This window comes from Geospiza fortis, unplaced genomic scaffold (genome assembly GCF_000277835.1).
Source record: "Geospiza fortis unplaced genomic scaffold, GeoFor_1.0 scaffold282, whole genome shotgun sequence".
NCBI classification, from domain to species: Eukaryota; Metazoa; Chordata; class Aves; order Passeriformes; family Thraupidae; genus Geospiza; species Geospiza fortis.
In genome coordinates this window covers 988,620-1,005,575 of record NW_005054424.1, presented here as the reverse complement: position 1 = coordinate 1,005,575, position 16,956 = coordinate 988,620, and the positions used below count along the sequence as shown (strand labels likewise).

Genomic DNA, 16,956 nt, shown 5'->3' with positions numbered 1-16,956 from the left:
TGCCAAGAAAGTTGCCTTACGCTTTCAAGTAAAACAAATGCTCTGTAGACAAGAGTTCTCTAGAAGTCAGCTTGAAAAGCCTTCAGGAGTGGAAACAATTACAACAGGTTCTTGCTGGGGCACCCTTTCAGCCAAGACACAATGAAGTGGCTGATGCCCACGGTGCACCCTGACTGTTGGGAATCTCAGCAGCCAAATCTCTGCAAAAATCGGAAGCAATACATCCAGTAAATATTGCCATGGAAGGTGATGTCAAGCTCCAAGAGTTTCTGATGGACTTGCTAAAGCATGACATTGTGCATTTAGACAAGGAAGAGCACAACAGTCCCAGATCTCTCTGGAGTCAGTCGCTCTTCTCACTATCAGTCAGAACACTGCTTCACTGAGCACAAAAAGGGGAAAACAGCAACACAACTCTGCAACAGCTGGCATTAAGTGGAGGAGGGAAAGGGAGGAGAACCACTGAGAAGATGTATCAGGAATGAATAATTGAATCACTAAACAATCCCTGGTGGCAGCGTCATGGAAGCACCATAAACTACAGAAAACTGTATTCAAGTAACTATCAACTGATTGTGCCCTGACAGCAGTTAAGGCTATTTTCCATAGCAAGTTCAGATTTCCTATGCTTTACATTAAAATATGCACAGTTAGGTGAAAATAGAAATTAACTTTTCTCCTGCAACTGGGCATAAACTGCAACATGCTCAAGCCACAGCTTTTGACTTGTACACTGGATCTTCTTCATTTCAGTGGCTGTGGATGCAGTGTTCTGCAAGGAGCTCATCTCTCTTGGCCTGTTTATTATATCTGGTTGACACCCTGGGCTGTGTAAAAGGTTTGGGACAACAACTGGCACACTGAATTGTGATTTGCAGGAAGTTTAAGAAAAGTGGGTCATGGACCAAATCAGGACACTGGCACAGGTAGATTGTTATGTTGAAGTGACAGACATCATCAAAATAAACGTCAAAAACACCTTTTCTATGGAACCTAACAGAAGAAATAGTAAAAGAGCATCACATCAGAAATGCACACAGCCGCACTCAAACCAAAGCTGAACCATGGCTCCCCAACAGCTTTTGAGGAGACATTTACAGCAAATCTGGTGGGGAGCTGGAGTGAACTTTCAATGATGGAACACTGGAAGAGAAATAGCAGAAAGAGCAGAAGGAAAGTGAAGACTCTTCCACACAACATAGCATGAGGAAAGAAAGTAAAGAAAGAGATCTTTTAAGTATGAGTAGAATGAAGAAGATTGCACCACGGAACAAAGAAACAAAGTTGTAGTCTCTGTGATCATGCAAACAAGGTACCTAACTTTTCAAACTGGTGTGGAAGAAGAACAAAAGATATTCTTTATACTATGTTTGTATGATTAATTTTGATTTCTGTAACGCTTACTCAAAGAGGACTTCTTAAATGCCATATTTAAAAACGAGAACATATATTCTTCAACATGTAAAGGGGCATTTACAGGTCATAGTACACACAATATAGATGTACAAATATGAAAAAATAAACAACCAAAACCATGGGCCATAGAAATAATAAAATGTCATAAAGAACACCTAACATACTATTTGATTTTGAATGTGAAATTTAACAAATATATTTTCAAGGATCATGCCTGTTAGAATGAACCAATGTGCCAAGCAAAAAGGAGCAGTCTTCTCAATTCTAGCTAATTACCAATGAAGACAAAAATCACAAGCCACTTGAAAATTTAAGCCAAAAGCTCACCTGACTTCAAGCAGAAAGCATTTGCCCTGCTCTTCTAGAAAACAGTCCCAAAATATCTTGGACTGAGCACTTCAATATCCATGCACCCAAAATTCAACAACTTTTTTGACAATGTCCTGATTACTCATCAGAAAAATCGTGACATGAAAAGAGTCTTCAATAGGGATCAGTTAATAATTTCTAAGGATAGGTCAAGTGATGCAGATGAAGAGATGATTTCAACAGATGCGAGCTCCTAAAATACAATGACACTTCTGAAATTGTCACACAGACAGTCTCTTATCTTCAGAACAAAAACTTCTAAATTCATAATGCAAAACAAAAAATAAAAGCATATGTTCATGTTGATAATAAGCCCCAGCTGGCCTCCTCCCCAGGTAGCTTCTGTAAACTTTCAGACACAGTTCTGCACTTCCAAAGGAATATCTAACACTCGTATCCATCACACCATCACACACATCTACCCTGGCAATGTGTGCTGGTCCAAACCTGAGAGCTGCACCAGCACTGAAACACCTGCATGCAAAGCTCCTAACTGTGCCTCAATAACTACTTCATTTAGTCCCAGTCCTGTAAAGAATTCTGCTCCTACTTAAATTTATGTAGCTGGGTCCTAACTGCCTGTGGCAGAGGAAATGCATAAGGATTGAAGCATACTGGAGAACTGGGACATGTGTGGAATAGATTTCAATAGAAAATTCATGGCACTTGGTGTTAGGTCCTTTCTGATCTGGAGAATGACAATGAATTCTGGCTACACTCTTCAGGCCTTCTGAAAATCACTGAATCCTTGGCAGTAATTTAGTTACAGAGACCAGGCACTAAAATATGAATACTTTGCCCAGAGGTTCTCAGTATAATTTTCAGATAAACTATTCCTAAGCAGTGCTTGTATTACACATAAATGGCTTGAATATCCACATACTAGATTTTAAAAAGGCATTTGAATTAAGGCTATTCCACCTACACTGACTCAAGCACAACATACTTTTACACAAATTACATTTCAAGAAACACAGGAAAACTTATGAAATAAACTCAGTTTTCAAAAATATGTTTAACTTACCTGCCAGAAGTCAGCAACAGTAGCAGGGAGAGGGCCCTGGGTGGCAATATATGCAGGGTTTCGGGGGTCATGGTCCATCTGGAATAAGGAAGAAGAACACAGACTGGATTTATTTAAAGGAAATCCCTTGTAGTGTTAGAGACAGAAAGTATGTGAGGGCAGAACAACGGACTTCCTGAAGGATTGTCATGTCCCTCCACCCTTTATTGGCAAGCAAAGTGTTTTATTTCTGTTTGTAAGCTCAGAGGAGAAGTTTTCCCCCAAAAGACTGATGGCACCAGACCCATGCGATGAGCAATGTCCCATGTCCTCAATATGCAGAGAAAGATCATTTATGGTGGCTGACAAAGGCATTTATTTGAGATCAGTACTCGTGGTTTCATAGCAACCTAGGAGCCTTTTGAAACATTTTTCTACACTGAATGTTAAGAATGCTCCACACATCTAAATATGTTCTCCATTTCCACCATGCCAGTCAAGGGCACATGTAACTAAAAACCAGCAAAAATGGGGAACAAATTCAGTTTCTGGCTTTTTCTGGTTAGCTGATTTATCTAAATGCATGGATTTGGCCTCAATGGAGGAAGTTCTGCTTAAAGACCTTAATTATTACATTTAATTCAAGGAGCAGAAAATTCACTGAGCAGAAAAAATATAGAATCTAAGAAACAAAGCCATCAGGAGTAAATAGGATTAGTGTGTTACAATGAATGTTTTCGAACTGATGGGTGGTTTTCTTGGTTCTAAATCTTAGGACCCATTCTGGTGAAAAAGAAGATCTGCTGATAGGATTAAAAAACAAACAAACTCATTCTAACCCTGAACTGGGCGGGACAAAACTTTGAACACAAAGAAAAGAGACCCATTTCAGCTCTGAGATGTGTGGGTGTGACTCAGTGACACTGAAGTTGGTGAGAGTTAACTTATACCCATGTAGCTGAAGGCAGAATTTGTCTCAACACACAGTTCTGTCCTATAAGTAAAGATCTGAATAAGAATGAATGTGAGTCACATTTGCATTAACAGGCATCTCCTGAATTTATTCATAGCCTATCAAAATCTTCAGTGATGGTACATGTCAGCGTAAAAAAGGCACCTCATAATTATGTGCAACATAAAAGAGGGAAGAACCATAAAAGAACAGATGTAAGTTATTCTAACTGAACAACAATATGATGAATGTTGCAAAAAGGAAGAGAACACTTTTATGTTTCTAATTTTCTGATGTATAATTAAGCTGGACTTAATATTAAAATTCTCCATGACAACATAACACAGGTAAAAGTCACTGAATCAATTTAGATTAAAAGCTTACTTCTGATTCACCAGCCATAGCTGCAAAAAAAAAACTTGACCAGGATGTCTATAATAGCATCATTTTATTCCAAGTTTCATTGGGATGCTTCTCTTATCAGCAAATAAATCTTCCCAACAAGCAATTGCTCACAAGAAATTTCAACCTTGCTTTCTTTGCCTTTTGACAAAAGCAATTCAGATAGCAGGACATCTACTGTTGTGGGTATTTTGAGACCAAGGAAAACTAGCTTTCTTCAGAAATCAGTACTAACAAAAAAAGCCCTTAGGAAACATTTCAAAAGGGGCAACTTGTTTTGTTTTGTTTTGCTTTGATTTGTTTTGTAAGAATTGAGACATGGAACTAAACACAGCTGAAAACAAATACCATGTGATCAAGCAAAGTCAAGCTTAAAAGCAGAGGTTTTTTTTATTCTCCATTACAGTTGAAATGATTTCTTGTTGTTTTTTTTCTTTTGAATCCCAAAGATCTACAAGATTTACATTTGTGGTGAAATGATTTCCTATGCTGGAACTAAAAATCTTAGAAAAACTGACCTACACCAAGGAGGATGTGCTACTCCCAATGGAAATTGTTGTGGGCGGCATCCACTCAAAAATGATATCACTTCTCCACAGGCTAGAGCTTGGCTTGGAAATGTAACCAACAGTAAATACATCAAATTTTAGGAAAAAATATAATTTCAATTTTATTGAACTCTTCCTGAATGATTTTTTTTTCAAATGTAGACATGCCAGAAAACAAAGGCAGAAGAAATCAAGGATGATGCAAATAGTGCTGTCATGGAGGAAATACATCTCAACATTCAGCTGATAAATCAGGAATAGGCCAATCTTGGCATTTCAGCATTAATCAACCTCTGTCACAAAGGTGCTGTTGGAACGTGGCAAACATTACAATAAGCACAGAGTGGTGAAGTATATCAGCAGTTTAACAATAATTCAAAAGACAATTACAATTATTACATTCCAAGCACATTGTGTTGCACAAAAAACAATTATGAGCAGAAACTCTTCTTGCTTGGAGCAAATAGAAAATGGCAGAAAATGCTATCACACTATTAAATGATCTTTAACTGAACAAAAACAAGAGCAAAGTTTAAACTAATTAAATGAAATTCCTGGTTTCATCAATTTTGTATTACATGCACTGTTTAAAAGGCCATGTATTTCAAGAAAATTGTGAAAAATCCCTATTCTAGTCACATTCAATTTAATATGAGTAGGTGATGGCAAGGGACAGTTCTTGAATGTTTTTGCTTTGTTCTTTTTTATTCTCTCAAGGTCAGCAAGAACACCAAGGGCATCTTAATCTATCAAAGTTAACAGAAGTTTGAATAAAGAAATAAAGTCAGTAATGAGTTTTAAACTAACTAATCAAGGATCCAGTAAAAGGCTTTTTTTTTTTAGTGTCAGTAGTCATTATCTTCTTTCAAGGATCCCTCAGATTTCTCACTTCATGAAAATAAAATAGAAAATGCATTCTCCAGAGAAGAATGGAGAACTCCAGACTCCATACAATCAAGTATTAAAACAAAAATTGATTGTTTGCTAACATTTTACATCAGAACAACCTTCAGAAATCACCCTAATAGTAATTGTTCAAAAAGAACATGATTTTTCCCTCTATTTCCCCATCAAAGCACCAAGTTCACAAGGCTTACATCAGAATGGGATCGAACAGCCATTGTTGGAAAGAAAAACCTACAATTATTGCAGCTGTTCTACTATGGTGGAATTCTCATCTTCTGCTGCAGTACAGCAAAGGCAAGTCTGGTGATAATGTTTCAATCTATTTTTCCATGATTTTATATTAGGGGTCAAGGATTACTATAACTGGCCATGCAATTGATTGTACTGATTTCCATCACTACCAGTATCAAAAGCAAAAGCAAAGAAAAATGAGGAGCACTGAGATTTCTTCTTGGAAAGGAAAAAACTAGAGAAAATTTTAGTGGGACAACTTGTGTTTTCCTATAGGGCTTTGTAGCATAAGCTGACTTACAGTATCCTAAAGTAGGAAAATATATGAAGAACATTATCACAACTGGTTGCATCTTGTTAACATCAGACCAGGATTCCACCTTTGCTTTACTGCAGAATAAAAGGTGTTTTTTCCCCTCAAGAGTTCTGTTATCCATCTGTCTTATTCTACGACTGCAAGAATTCCCTGAAGAATGCTGAATTTTGTTGAGTTTTTGATAGAGACTGTGCTGCTGCACGATTTCACTGATAATGCTGATGAAATACAGAAAAATCAATACATTGTGGAAGAAATCCTTGAGAGTGGTACATGTAGATTCTTGTTAAGCAGTCTTGTAAAACTGCAAACTGAAGTAAAAGTGCCAATAGGTATCAATGGCCATTTTGAAATTTCATGTAAATGATAAGATTGATGAATTCCTTCCCTCTACCTTCCCTTTCAGCTTGTCAGATCTTTACTTTCCACAGAGAAGGATGCTGGGTGAGATGTGGTCTCAGTCACACTATATTTACCTCCATTTAAAGCCTCTGAGTCCATCAGAAATATTCCTGAATCATGAGATCAGAATGAAATCCAGTGTAGACCGAATATAACAGAAAGGAAGTTGAAATCTGATTAACACCTTAAAAATTTGTATGGATTCAAGCTTCTGTGCTGTTTCCAGACTCAATGTATTTACAACACCAAGAAAATCTACTTCCATGCATATATTTATTACACAAAGTATAGACAGTCTTTAAAGAAGTGTATTTGTTTTTGCAAAAGAAAGCATATCCAGCAATTGCAGATGAACTTTGTAATCATTCACCTCAGCATTAAAATTAAAAAGGTAAACTAGTTCTCATCTTCATGTTTGAATTAAAATTTAAAATAATTTTTAAATCCTTCCTTTTAAGCCCCTAATGGAAAGAAAGAAGCAAATCTGGTTGCCTACGCCATTATGAATTTCAGAGTCTATTCTTGCTGATGAAATTTGTATGCTGTATTTGAACAAACTGTCATGCTAATGACATTCCTCAGTCTGGTGTCTTCAATAATAAGCAAACTGAGTTTTTAAATGTAGTTGATGGGATTTTTTCTCTCTCAGATACCCTATGAGGAAAAACAGAATTTCCCATTTACTTTCATGACCCCTGATTTAAAAGCAAAGATTGCACATTATTTACTACTGGATGATTTTCCTGAAATTTAATGAGGACTAAGTACAAATATGACAGAAGTAATTATCACAGTTTTATTCTGCACAGTCAGGGTCTCCTTGTGCTGTAATTGCAAGCCTTTCATTCAGCTGCCGATACCAGAGTTATTATCATAGTACTTTATGTTATTTCAGAGAGGAGGGAAACAGATTTCTACCTCACTTTTACCCTGCAAATTTATCCCAAGGACTCACTTTGCTTGGCCTTATGCTACAGCTAAATAAAAGACATATGGGAAGACCTCGGACTAAATCTTTCCTGATTCTCTTCACCCAGCTGCAGTGGGGCCACCAATACAACCCCAGTTTTCACATCCTACTGTGAAGTATTAAAGTATTGAGGGGGGGCAGCATTTTTTCAAAGGAAGAAACATGTGGGCAGGTGGCCAGCTCATTGTCTAGCACGGGGATTTTTTTACGGTGTGCTGCTGCACTCATTTAGACTTCAGTGAAGGCTGAGTGAGCCCCAGCTGGAGACTGGACCACTGACCCAGAAGCTGGAGATACCCAGCAACATGTACGGGCCTGGCAGCCTCCCTCTCTGAAGCTCAAATAGAATTACTTTATTTTACACTCTTCCTGCACCAGACAGCTCCCACACACAGGGAGGAAAAAGCCTCTTGCAGTCAGTCCACCCTGCACTGATCCTGAGCTATCAATGCCCATCTCACAACAGTGCTCACTCCTCACCCAGGCTCTGCAAGGAGCAAAGGCACCAGGAGCATCACTGTATTGACAGGATAATTACTGAGGTTATTTAAATTGAAAGAGTCTGAAGGAAAGAAATGGTAGGATTTTTGCAAGAGTGAGTGAAAGCAGTTGTAGTGATACTCCACATCCACTGTGTGCTCTCACGGACACTCACTAAATGTGTGCCTGCTACCAGAAAAGATCTCAAGTAAACAGCAGTAGAAACAGCACAAATGTCCAACTTAGGCTTCACCAGCTCTACAAACACAGTAAATATTGCAGAATCTAGTGCCCAATTCAGTATTGCAGTAGGCATTTGAACTGGAGAGAACAGAAACTGAGTATCTCTGCCACTTCTATATTCAACCTCATACAAAAACTACACCAGATTAACAAATATGTTTACACTAATTTGAAGATATTTAATTTGGCTCAAAATTCAGCAGTTTGCAGGGAATCCTTCCAGACCATGGGCTTGCAAAGCAGGGATTTCCTCCTATCAGCCCCCCACTGTATCACCTCCAGGAAACACATTTTGATCTGTTGCTTTCAAAACAGCAAAATGACTACTGGCTTAGTGGAGCAAACTCATGTAACTAACTGGAGCATCTCTTTCCTTGGAATAGCAGGTCTACACAAATGTCAGCTGTGGCACTCTCTCCTCACAGTAGGGTCTCTATCCTAACAGGAAGAAGAGGAACTTGAAATTTTTTCTTGGCAGTTTTCCTTGGCTATGCAAGTTACTGGGCACTAATCCCAATCTAATGAAACACTTGTGAACCCACTTATTTCTGGTCATAGAAGTATTTCTGTAAGAGATACAAAGACAGCCATAAGAATTTTTGGTTCATCAGTGTGACTTGTTGTATTGAACAGAACTCTTGAGTCTGGGAAAAGAACAAAGAAATAAATATGGTTCTAACCCTGGAGAAGGACCCTTATTAAGAGCTGGGTGGAAAGGCAAGATTACAGCCCTTTGTAAAAACACAAGAACTAAAGCTGTGGGTGCAGGGACCCTGAGGTTACATAAGCTTTGGGAATCCTGATAAAGCAAACCTCTTCCCAGTTTTGTCAGTGGGATATCCTAGTCTTGTTTCTCCACTTACAACACTACTTAATCTAATACTTTGCTCTTCACTGTAATTAAAGAAACAGTTACACTATAATCCAAAACTACAATTGCAACAGACACACACACATGCAAGAATTTACCCCCTTCTCCAGCTAAAACTGTGTACTAAAACTAGTTAAGCTGTGTCTACACAGACTTTTGGGCAGGTTGCAGAAGCCCAGTTTTTCAGTATAAACCCAACAGTTGTACTGCTGTCAACACTGAACCCGCCTTAGCACTGTCTACAGATGCTGCAATTCCACTTTGCTACCACGTTGTTGCCATGTGAGTTACAACCAAGCTCCTACAAGAATACAATATCTCACTTCCAGTTATCACCTCCCACTCCTGTCCTTCCCACAAAACCTCTCAGTTTCTACTATCAGATGAAGGCTTGACCAAACATAACTCACCAGCTGGGTCCTGAAGACACAGGCAGAGCACTGAATCCCTGGAGCTGGCCCTCTGTGTGTGATTTTACAAGCAGGATGGATATTCCTTGGAGCACGACCTACTGTGATCCCCAGATCCTGCTGCCAGACAGAGCTTGGTCTAGTCAGACACACCCCTAAAAACAGTCTAAAAGCTCTAATCTGTGCCTATCTACCCTTGTCCTCTGAAATGGAACTGGCAATCCCTCAATATGCAGGCGCTTTGGTTTCCCCTCTACCCTAAGCCAAAGACAAAAATGTCCCAAAGGTGTTTTTTGGCTTCTATGTGTTTTTTGACTCTTTGAATAAAGTGCTTTTATGTGTTGAAGGAAATGAAGCTTTGAACTCTGCTGAAACAAAGATCAGGGAACACTTTTTATGTAGCTGTTGGGGTTTTTTTAAAGAAAAAAGTATTGTCAACAACATTGGAAGGAAGCAGCCTGTAATTTCATGCTGTTGCAAATTGTCAGCTGCCTTGCCCACACAAAGTCATTTAACTGGGGGAGTGATACTCCCCAGGAAAATGAGCCAGTAATGGCAAATACAGCCCACTGCAGTGAGATCTTATTCTCCATCCTAAGCTCTTTCTCACAGTTGCCCTATAATAACTTTCTGGTGCCTAATTAATGTGAATAAGAACTGTGAGAAAAAGCAACTGCAATACCAGCAGTCCCACAAGGTCAAGGACACAGTGCCTTTTTCCCCCTTCACCTGGATATCCTGACACTTCCACTGAGATGCTATGACAGGGCAATGCCACTGGAATGACTGTACCTGTTTAGTGTCTGCAAATAGAGACCTTTTCTCCCTATCACCTTTCATGGACAAGATAAGGATTCCCATTCAGCTCACACAGTCATGGGAAATGGCAGCTGGGCAACACTGGAATATCTGGACACAAAAATTGGACTGACCTACTTTGCAGTTGGAACGAATGCACAGGGGCTAGTGGATCCTGTTCTTGCTTTCCAAACAGCAACCTCAGAGAAGAACCAAGGGAGCTACAGAACGACCAGACTGTGCTTCATTAGGTCAACAGAATAAGAAAGGCAAGAGGAAACATCACTTCCTAATGCAGAAGAAGCTCAGAAGACTGTAGAGCTCAGCCTTCCATGCCTACAGAAACCATTCCTCCTACTGTAGCTAGCAGGACAATGCAAAAAAAGAACAAGCTATTTTTACCTCTTGGGAGAAGGAAAAACTCCACTAAAGTAAAGCATTGAGTTTTATAATCTGGAAGTTAATAAAATCTAATATCAAGTACAGAAAAACTGACAGTATTACAAGGCAGAATGAGGGTTATCTAGTGACTTTTTCTTAGTAAATAAACTTCAAGAGTATTGCATGCATATACATTTCTCTTCAATTTGAAAGGACAGGCTGAAGCACCAGCATTGTGAGGTGCTCACAACCTGAGAGTAGTAGTGAGGTGCCTGGAGTGACCCTATTTTGACAACAAGGAATGGCAAGGATCAACTGTTTGGCATACTTCTCATAGGTTACCATACTTACAATGGGACTGGCGTTGATGTATTCTGAATTGTCGTGGCTACTTTCACCTTTCAGACATATCCTGGAATGGTCATCTGCAAAGGAGAAAACATGAGAAATAAGTTTCTATACCAGTATTCTACCCATTTTATGTTAGACAATTCAAAGTCAGATTAATGTGCTTTTCAAGACAGGAAAATATCAGAAAGGATATTTCCTTCTGACTCCCAACCTAGCCATAGGGTTGATACAGCCACAGCACCACAGCCTGACTCAGGCATGAAACGATGGGATATTCCAGAAGCTCAGTAACATAAAGCCTGTGTTCATGAGATACACTGTGATGTGCTACAACCTCTCATAGGAGAAACCTCTCTTCTGTTCAGGGAGTTTAAGATTTAAACCAGGCAAATCACTAAAACCCTCCAGCATTATAACAAACATTCCTGTGCTTGCAGGGTCATGGAAGAGAGACGCTGATGGGATTTTGTCCACCCAGCTTCTCTAAAACATGAACAGCAGGCACATGGAAGTGCAGTTGAGAGCTGGACAATAAATTAATCTGTCCTGGTCAAGGACCAGTCCTGTGTGGTGTTCCACTAGTGATGTGGGGAGACAATCTGACTTGCAGATGATCATGGAAGAGACAAAATGCCAACAATTTCACTTAAAGTACAACCGGAGCACACATGCACATCTTACACTTCAGACACCGGTAAAGAAAACAGCAGTTCTGGACATAGGAGTCTCACTCCTGTTTGCCCACCCTCACAATTATTTTATCACTTTTTAACTTGTAATTTTACTGGTGCTAGCTCAATTATATTTAAAGCTGGTACACCCCAAACTCCAGTCTTTTTAGTCTTTTTTTAAAATTATTTCTACATCAGAACATGTATAATGGATGGGTTTTATTTGTCTGTACTCAGGCAGAGACAATGCAGGGATCTGCATTTCTTCCAATCATCCAGACTTACTTTCTGTTATGAGAAAAGATATGTTTCTATGTGATGAATCATTTCATCCTGATTTAGCTGTCACAAACAGGCCAAATTGTGTTCAAGAAATGCCATTTCTTTCCACTGACTAAAGAAAGAAAGCCCAGACCCTACTCAGATAATTTTAGAGATGTCTAAGTCTACATATGAGTTCCAAACAACTTGTACCTGATATATAACCAGCACAATTTATACTCCTCAGGAAACCTACTCTGCACAGTATATGGTAGAAAGAGGTTGTGGAGCTGCCCTTTCTAACCCTCTACTGCTGAACACAGACAATGATGTTTTGAGAGGATTGAGGATCTTTCCACTGATTTTTCAAATAGACAAAGTAAGAGCACATTGTCTGGTGGCCTGAGACACCACTCAACACCAGAATTCCAAGTTGGCTGTTTAGTACCAATCATTATTTTAATCATGAGGAATAATAAATGAATTATCAAACATTCTAAGGACCATACAGGAAGGCAGAGACAGAGAGTTTGGGCTCTGCTTAGGTTTATTCAACAGCAATGCCATGGCAGTTCAGTAGATGAGCATGACAAAGGAATGTTTGTAAGGGTGCTGCTTATAGTCACTCAATCTTACCCAACAGTGTCAGCAATCTTCTCCTGGAATAAGATTAGTGATGAACAAGTCATGTCAAATAACTGAAGAGATATTCTTTACTATTCACATAAAATTACTTTCCCTGCTAAGGTTTGAAAATGAAGAAGACAAGAAAGGGAACATGCTCAATATTGGAATATTATCCCCATATTACCGGGTGGAACGTGCCTGGGCTCGTCTGGCCCTTGCTGCTTGACCAAAGGCGGCAGCTGTGGTGTTTCACCTCAGAGACACCTTTGGCTAGCTGTATGTTGCAGCTAGGCACTTGGATCGAGTCCAGGCAAGCAGGAACTCAGGTTTTACCTCTGATGGAAAGGCTTTAGGCAAGGTGAAGAGGAAAAGGAGATGGATTCTGCCAGAGGGTTGATCCAGAGTTTTATTCCAGGGTCACAGACCTCCGAATCTTGGTAACAGCTCCAACAGAATCCCGACCGCATGGTCTCAGTGTCCTTTTAAGCCCAGGGAAAGTAGGAGGGGAAGGTGTGTCACCCACCAGGTAGGAAGGGGGAAGGCTCAGGGGACAAGTGACACTTGGCTAGGCCAATGACCCCAGGCCTGAGGGGCATCTTTTGAACTTCACCAATCACACGACGCCTTTGCTGGAATGTTAAGCTTGACGGACAGCACTTAGCAAGGGGCAAGGGGAGCGGAAGGGAGAAGGTATTGCCACACCTGGGAAAGGACTGGGATAGCTAAAACAGGAAATTGCATCACACTGCAACAGCTCATGAACATTATTGATTTCCATCCCACTTTGGCACCACTGCACAAAAAAATCCAAAACATAAATATGAACTTTTGACACCTGAGATCTTGGGCTACCCAATATTTTTTATAGGAGGCTTTGCAACACGCAATGTCACAGAGTGCTTGAAGAATTGCAGTTCTGAAGCCTTCTGGCTTTGCAGGAGATACACAGGTTACATGCAGTAAATGTGGTCTCAGATACCTTAAGCTAAGCAAGCACTCACGATAAGCCCTGTTCATTGAATAGCAAAAGTGTTTGAACTAATCACCAAAGGAAATGTGTGAAATGTTTTCAGAGGGATGAAGGAGAGAGAGCAGACAGTGATTCATCAGTACTTAGCAAACAGATGTCAGGGTGACTCTCCAATAAGAGTCAGGTGTGAGATCAGTAACTTATAGATCTTTTTTTTTGTAAAAACATAGAGTTTTATCCAGACTCTCTGATTTAGTGTGCTATGTCATTATCTTTCAGTCTTGGAGGGTTTATTAGAGGGCAAAACATGTTAAGGCTTAGTGAAAAGGTGTTGAGACTTTGTATTTGCTCCTAAAAAAAGGAAGTGTACAAAAAAGGTTGGACATGTTTTTCTGCATATATCAGGAGTTTGCACCCATGTGTGCTTCAGTTGCAGCATCAAACATTCATATTGACAATGAACAGATTGTGCTTGTCTATGCCTGTTATCACCTCAAAGCTTCTAGGAACTGGCATAATAGCTCTTCTGAAACAGGCAGGGGAAGAAGAAAAGAAAAAAGAAACCAAAAAGAATACCATGGACACCAGATTGTTACGTTAACAATGAGCAGCTATGGGGAAAATGCTGAATATACAGCTTTTTTTTTTTTTTTTTTTGGCAAACTGTGTATCGATTATGTGAGAAGCAGGAAAAGCAGGAAATACGAGTAAGGAAGGTATGTCAGAAAAGGAAGATACACAAGATCAATCTAAATAACGTGAAGGAAAGATGAAAGAAGAAATAGGAGAGGAGAGGGGTGGTAATAAGGAAGTGAGAGAAAAGACAAACACTGTTACCAGCTACTGCAATCTGGCCAAGCTACAACTGAGCATCATTTTAAGTATCTACAATAGCTGCTGCTGAATGCTGAGCTGCTTTGTATTTGCTATTGCTCAAGCCAAGCCACAGCTGAAAGAAAAGCAAAATGTACAGATGGATACATGTGGCAGAGGGAGGCTTCCTAAATAAAAAGGTTAATATTAACCTGTAGCTCCAGAGAAACACAGCACAATGTTGGATTTTATATACATGTAAAATATAAATATAGAAAAATTTATATATTTAATATATAAATTTAGAGGACAGAGCATCAAGGATATGATATAAGCAAACACACGTCTGCAGTATATAAGTATCAATTTAAAGACTGTAAAAGCTACGTTTTGGTGTCTACACATAGATGTATTCACTTGAATTGCTTAATGGAGCTTGATTTAGGTTGTTAAACTAGAACATGGACTGTTTGAGAAACTGTAGGGCAGATGAGACATTGCACAAGGAAAACAGACAGGACAAAAGACCCCAAGACTTTTACCCTATTAGACCAGAATCTGAAGCTCACACAGGATACACGGTGGCATCCCAAAGCCATTAATTTCACTATAAACCAAATACCAGCTGTGGCCATTGCACAGCTCTCCTGATGTCACTGCACTGACTGGCTCTATCAGGGGCTTTGACACCTGGCTCACACGGAGACACTTAAATTCAGGCATCCTGATCTACAATCTCACAGACTCATGCCCAGAAAATTTGGTTTCAATGCCTCAGTGTAGGTTTCCACTGATATTTGAGAGCCCTAAAGACAGCTGGGCTAGCAGGCAGGAGGGTCACAAGTCTCCCACAGAGCTGGTGTTATACCTACTAGTTCTGCCTGGGTACCTTGGGTACTTTGGGCATCTCAAACAACACTGGATTCCTGTGATTAAATGACTTAGTCAAGCACAAAATGTCATTATTATCTGAATTATTGTCTGAGTAATTATTATTAATTATTATTGACCAATACTACAGTAGCATGCCATCTCAACCTTTTACTTCTCTCACAGTGGCCCTGCAACTTAATGAAGATTATTTTTGTTGCTAGATGGAGATTGAAAGCTTGTAAAAATAAGACTTACATTTTCCCTCTGCCTTTTGTTTGCTTTTAATCAGATACTTCTGAAGGAACAGAACCAACAAACATAAGGTTGAAAAAAAGGGAATATGGGCAAATTTGGGTTGTCTGAATCCAGGCATCACAGAATAAGGCAGATCTTACAGCGATCAACCTGGCACATCCTGCCTGGATCATAATTTTCTTCCTTCTAGATTTAGACTGTTTTGGTTTTTTTAATACAAAGCACTACACAGGACTCCACTGAATTAAGAAAGTGAAGAACTACTGAGAAAAGAAAGTGGTGCAGCCTGAAGACTACGAAGAACCATAATCTGCTGATTATCATTATTTTGCCCAGAGATGATCTGCAGAAAATGGAACTTCTCTTTGCTCTGAACTGCTCGAGTTCCTTCATTTCAGAGCACTATTTGCACATGCATTCATAACATGGATAATGCACACAACCCTCTGCTCAGGTGTTCCCATCTCTGGTGCACAACCCCAGGCTGTGCCCTTAAGGCAAACAAGGCTCAGATCTGGGTGCATGTTCTGCCCCTAAATGCTTTGTTCTCCTTTAGAGGAAAGGCAAAGCACAGAGATAACCAGGGTGCTTAAATATATACCAAGATCCATGGACATGGCTGTGGGGGACAGTTTGTGATAGATGTTCACTGCAAGAAGTTGTTTGCCAAATGTTCAAAATACCTGTATATATTAATGGTGTACATAAATAAAAACATACAGTATTGACTTGGTTCAGATGGGCTCATTTTTCAGAGATGGAAAAAGAGAAAAAAACTGGAAAGCTTTTTTTGAGCTGCTCATGTATTCATAAACAAAATAGGCATCACTAAATTATAGCACTAAATATAAACTGTGCATCCTAAATTATAGCAATCTGCTTCTTGATTGGATAGAAGGATACAGTTTTGTTAATCTAGAAGGTCCAGGTAACTTGAATTGTTAGTATGTTTTAAACTAGTAATTAGTTAAGTGCAGTGTCAAGGTGTTCTGCTATCAAGTATTTTAAAAGCTGTTTGTATAGAAAATAGAAAAGTTAGATACAAGAATAAGCTATGACAAAATTGTGATAATAACTAGATCAGTTATATAATTAGTAAAAATAATATTGTATTGGTTCAGAAAGAAAAATACAAAGCAAATACAACATATTAAAGCTTATTTGAAGCCTTTCTAAGAGGAAATCTTCTATGTGAATTGGCAATCTTGTTCTACCTTGTCAAGGTGATTATGAATATGAAAGGGGTGAGGAAACACTAACAAGGCATTACTTACTGTGAGACTACACTGAATATAACATAACAGCTCTGTAGAATATCAAAAGCATTCCAGGTTTGCTTCTTCATACATTATGAAGCAAATCTATGGCTTTTTTGCTATAGTTTTAAAAGTCTAACACAGTTTAAAAAAAAGTGGGCAAACTGGGCCCTATCATCTC

General features: G+C 39.2%; 1 protein-coding gene across 1 annotated transcript in view; it reads right to left on the bottom strand.

Annotated features, from left to right (window-relative positions):
• Nucleotides 1-16,956, bottom strand: part of LOC102040509 (protein tyrosine phosphatase receptor type N2) — a gene marked incomplete at its 5' end in the record, with an annotated part of 106,774 nt that overhangs the window by 43,772 nt on the left and 46,046 nt on the right. The window contains 2 exons of the mRNA XM_031061728.1: nucleotides 2,810-2,887; nucleotides 11,050-11,123. Coding sequence (XP_030917588.1) covers nucleotides 2,810-2,887; nucleotides 11,050-11,123 — 152 coding nt within the window. The remainder of the gene's footprint in view (nucleotides 1-2,809; nucleotides 2,888-11,049; nucleotides 11,124-16,956) is intronic.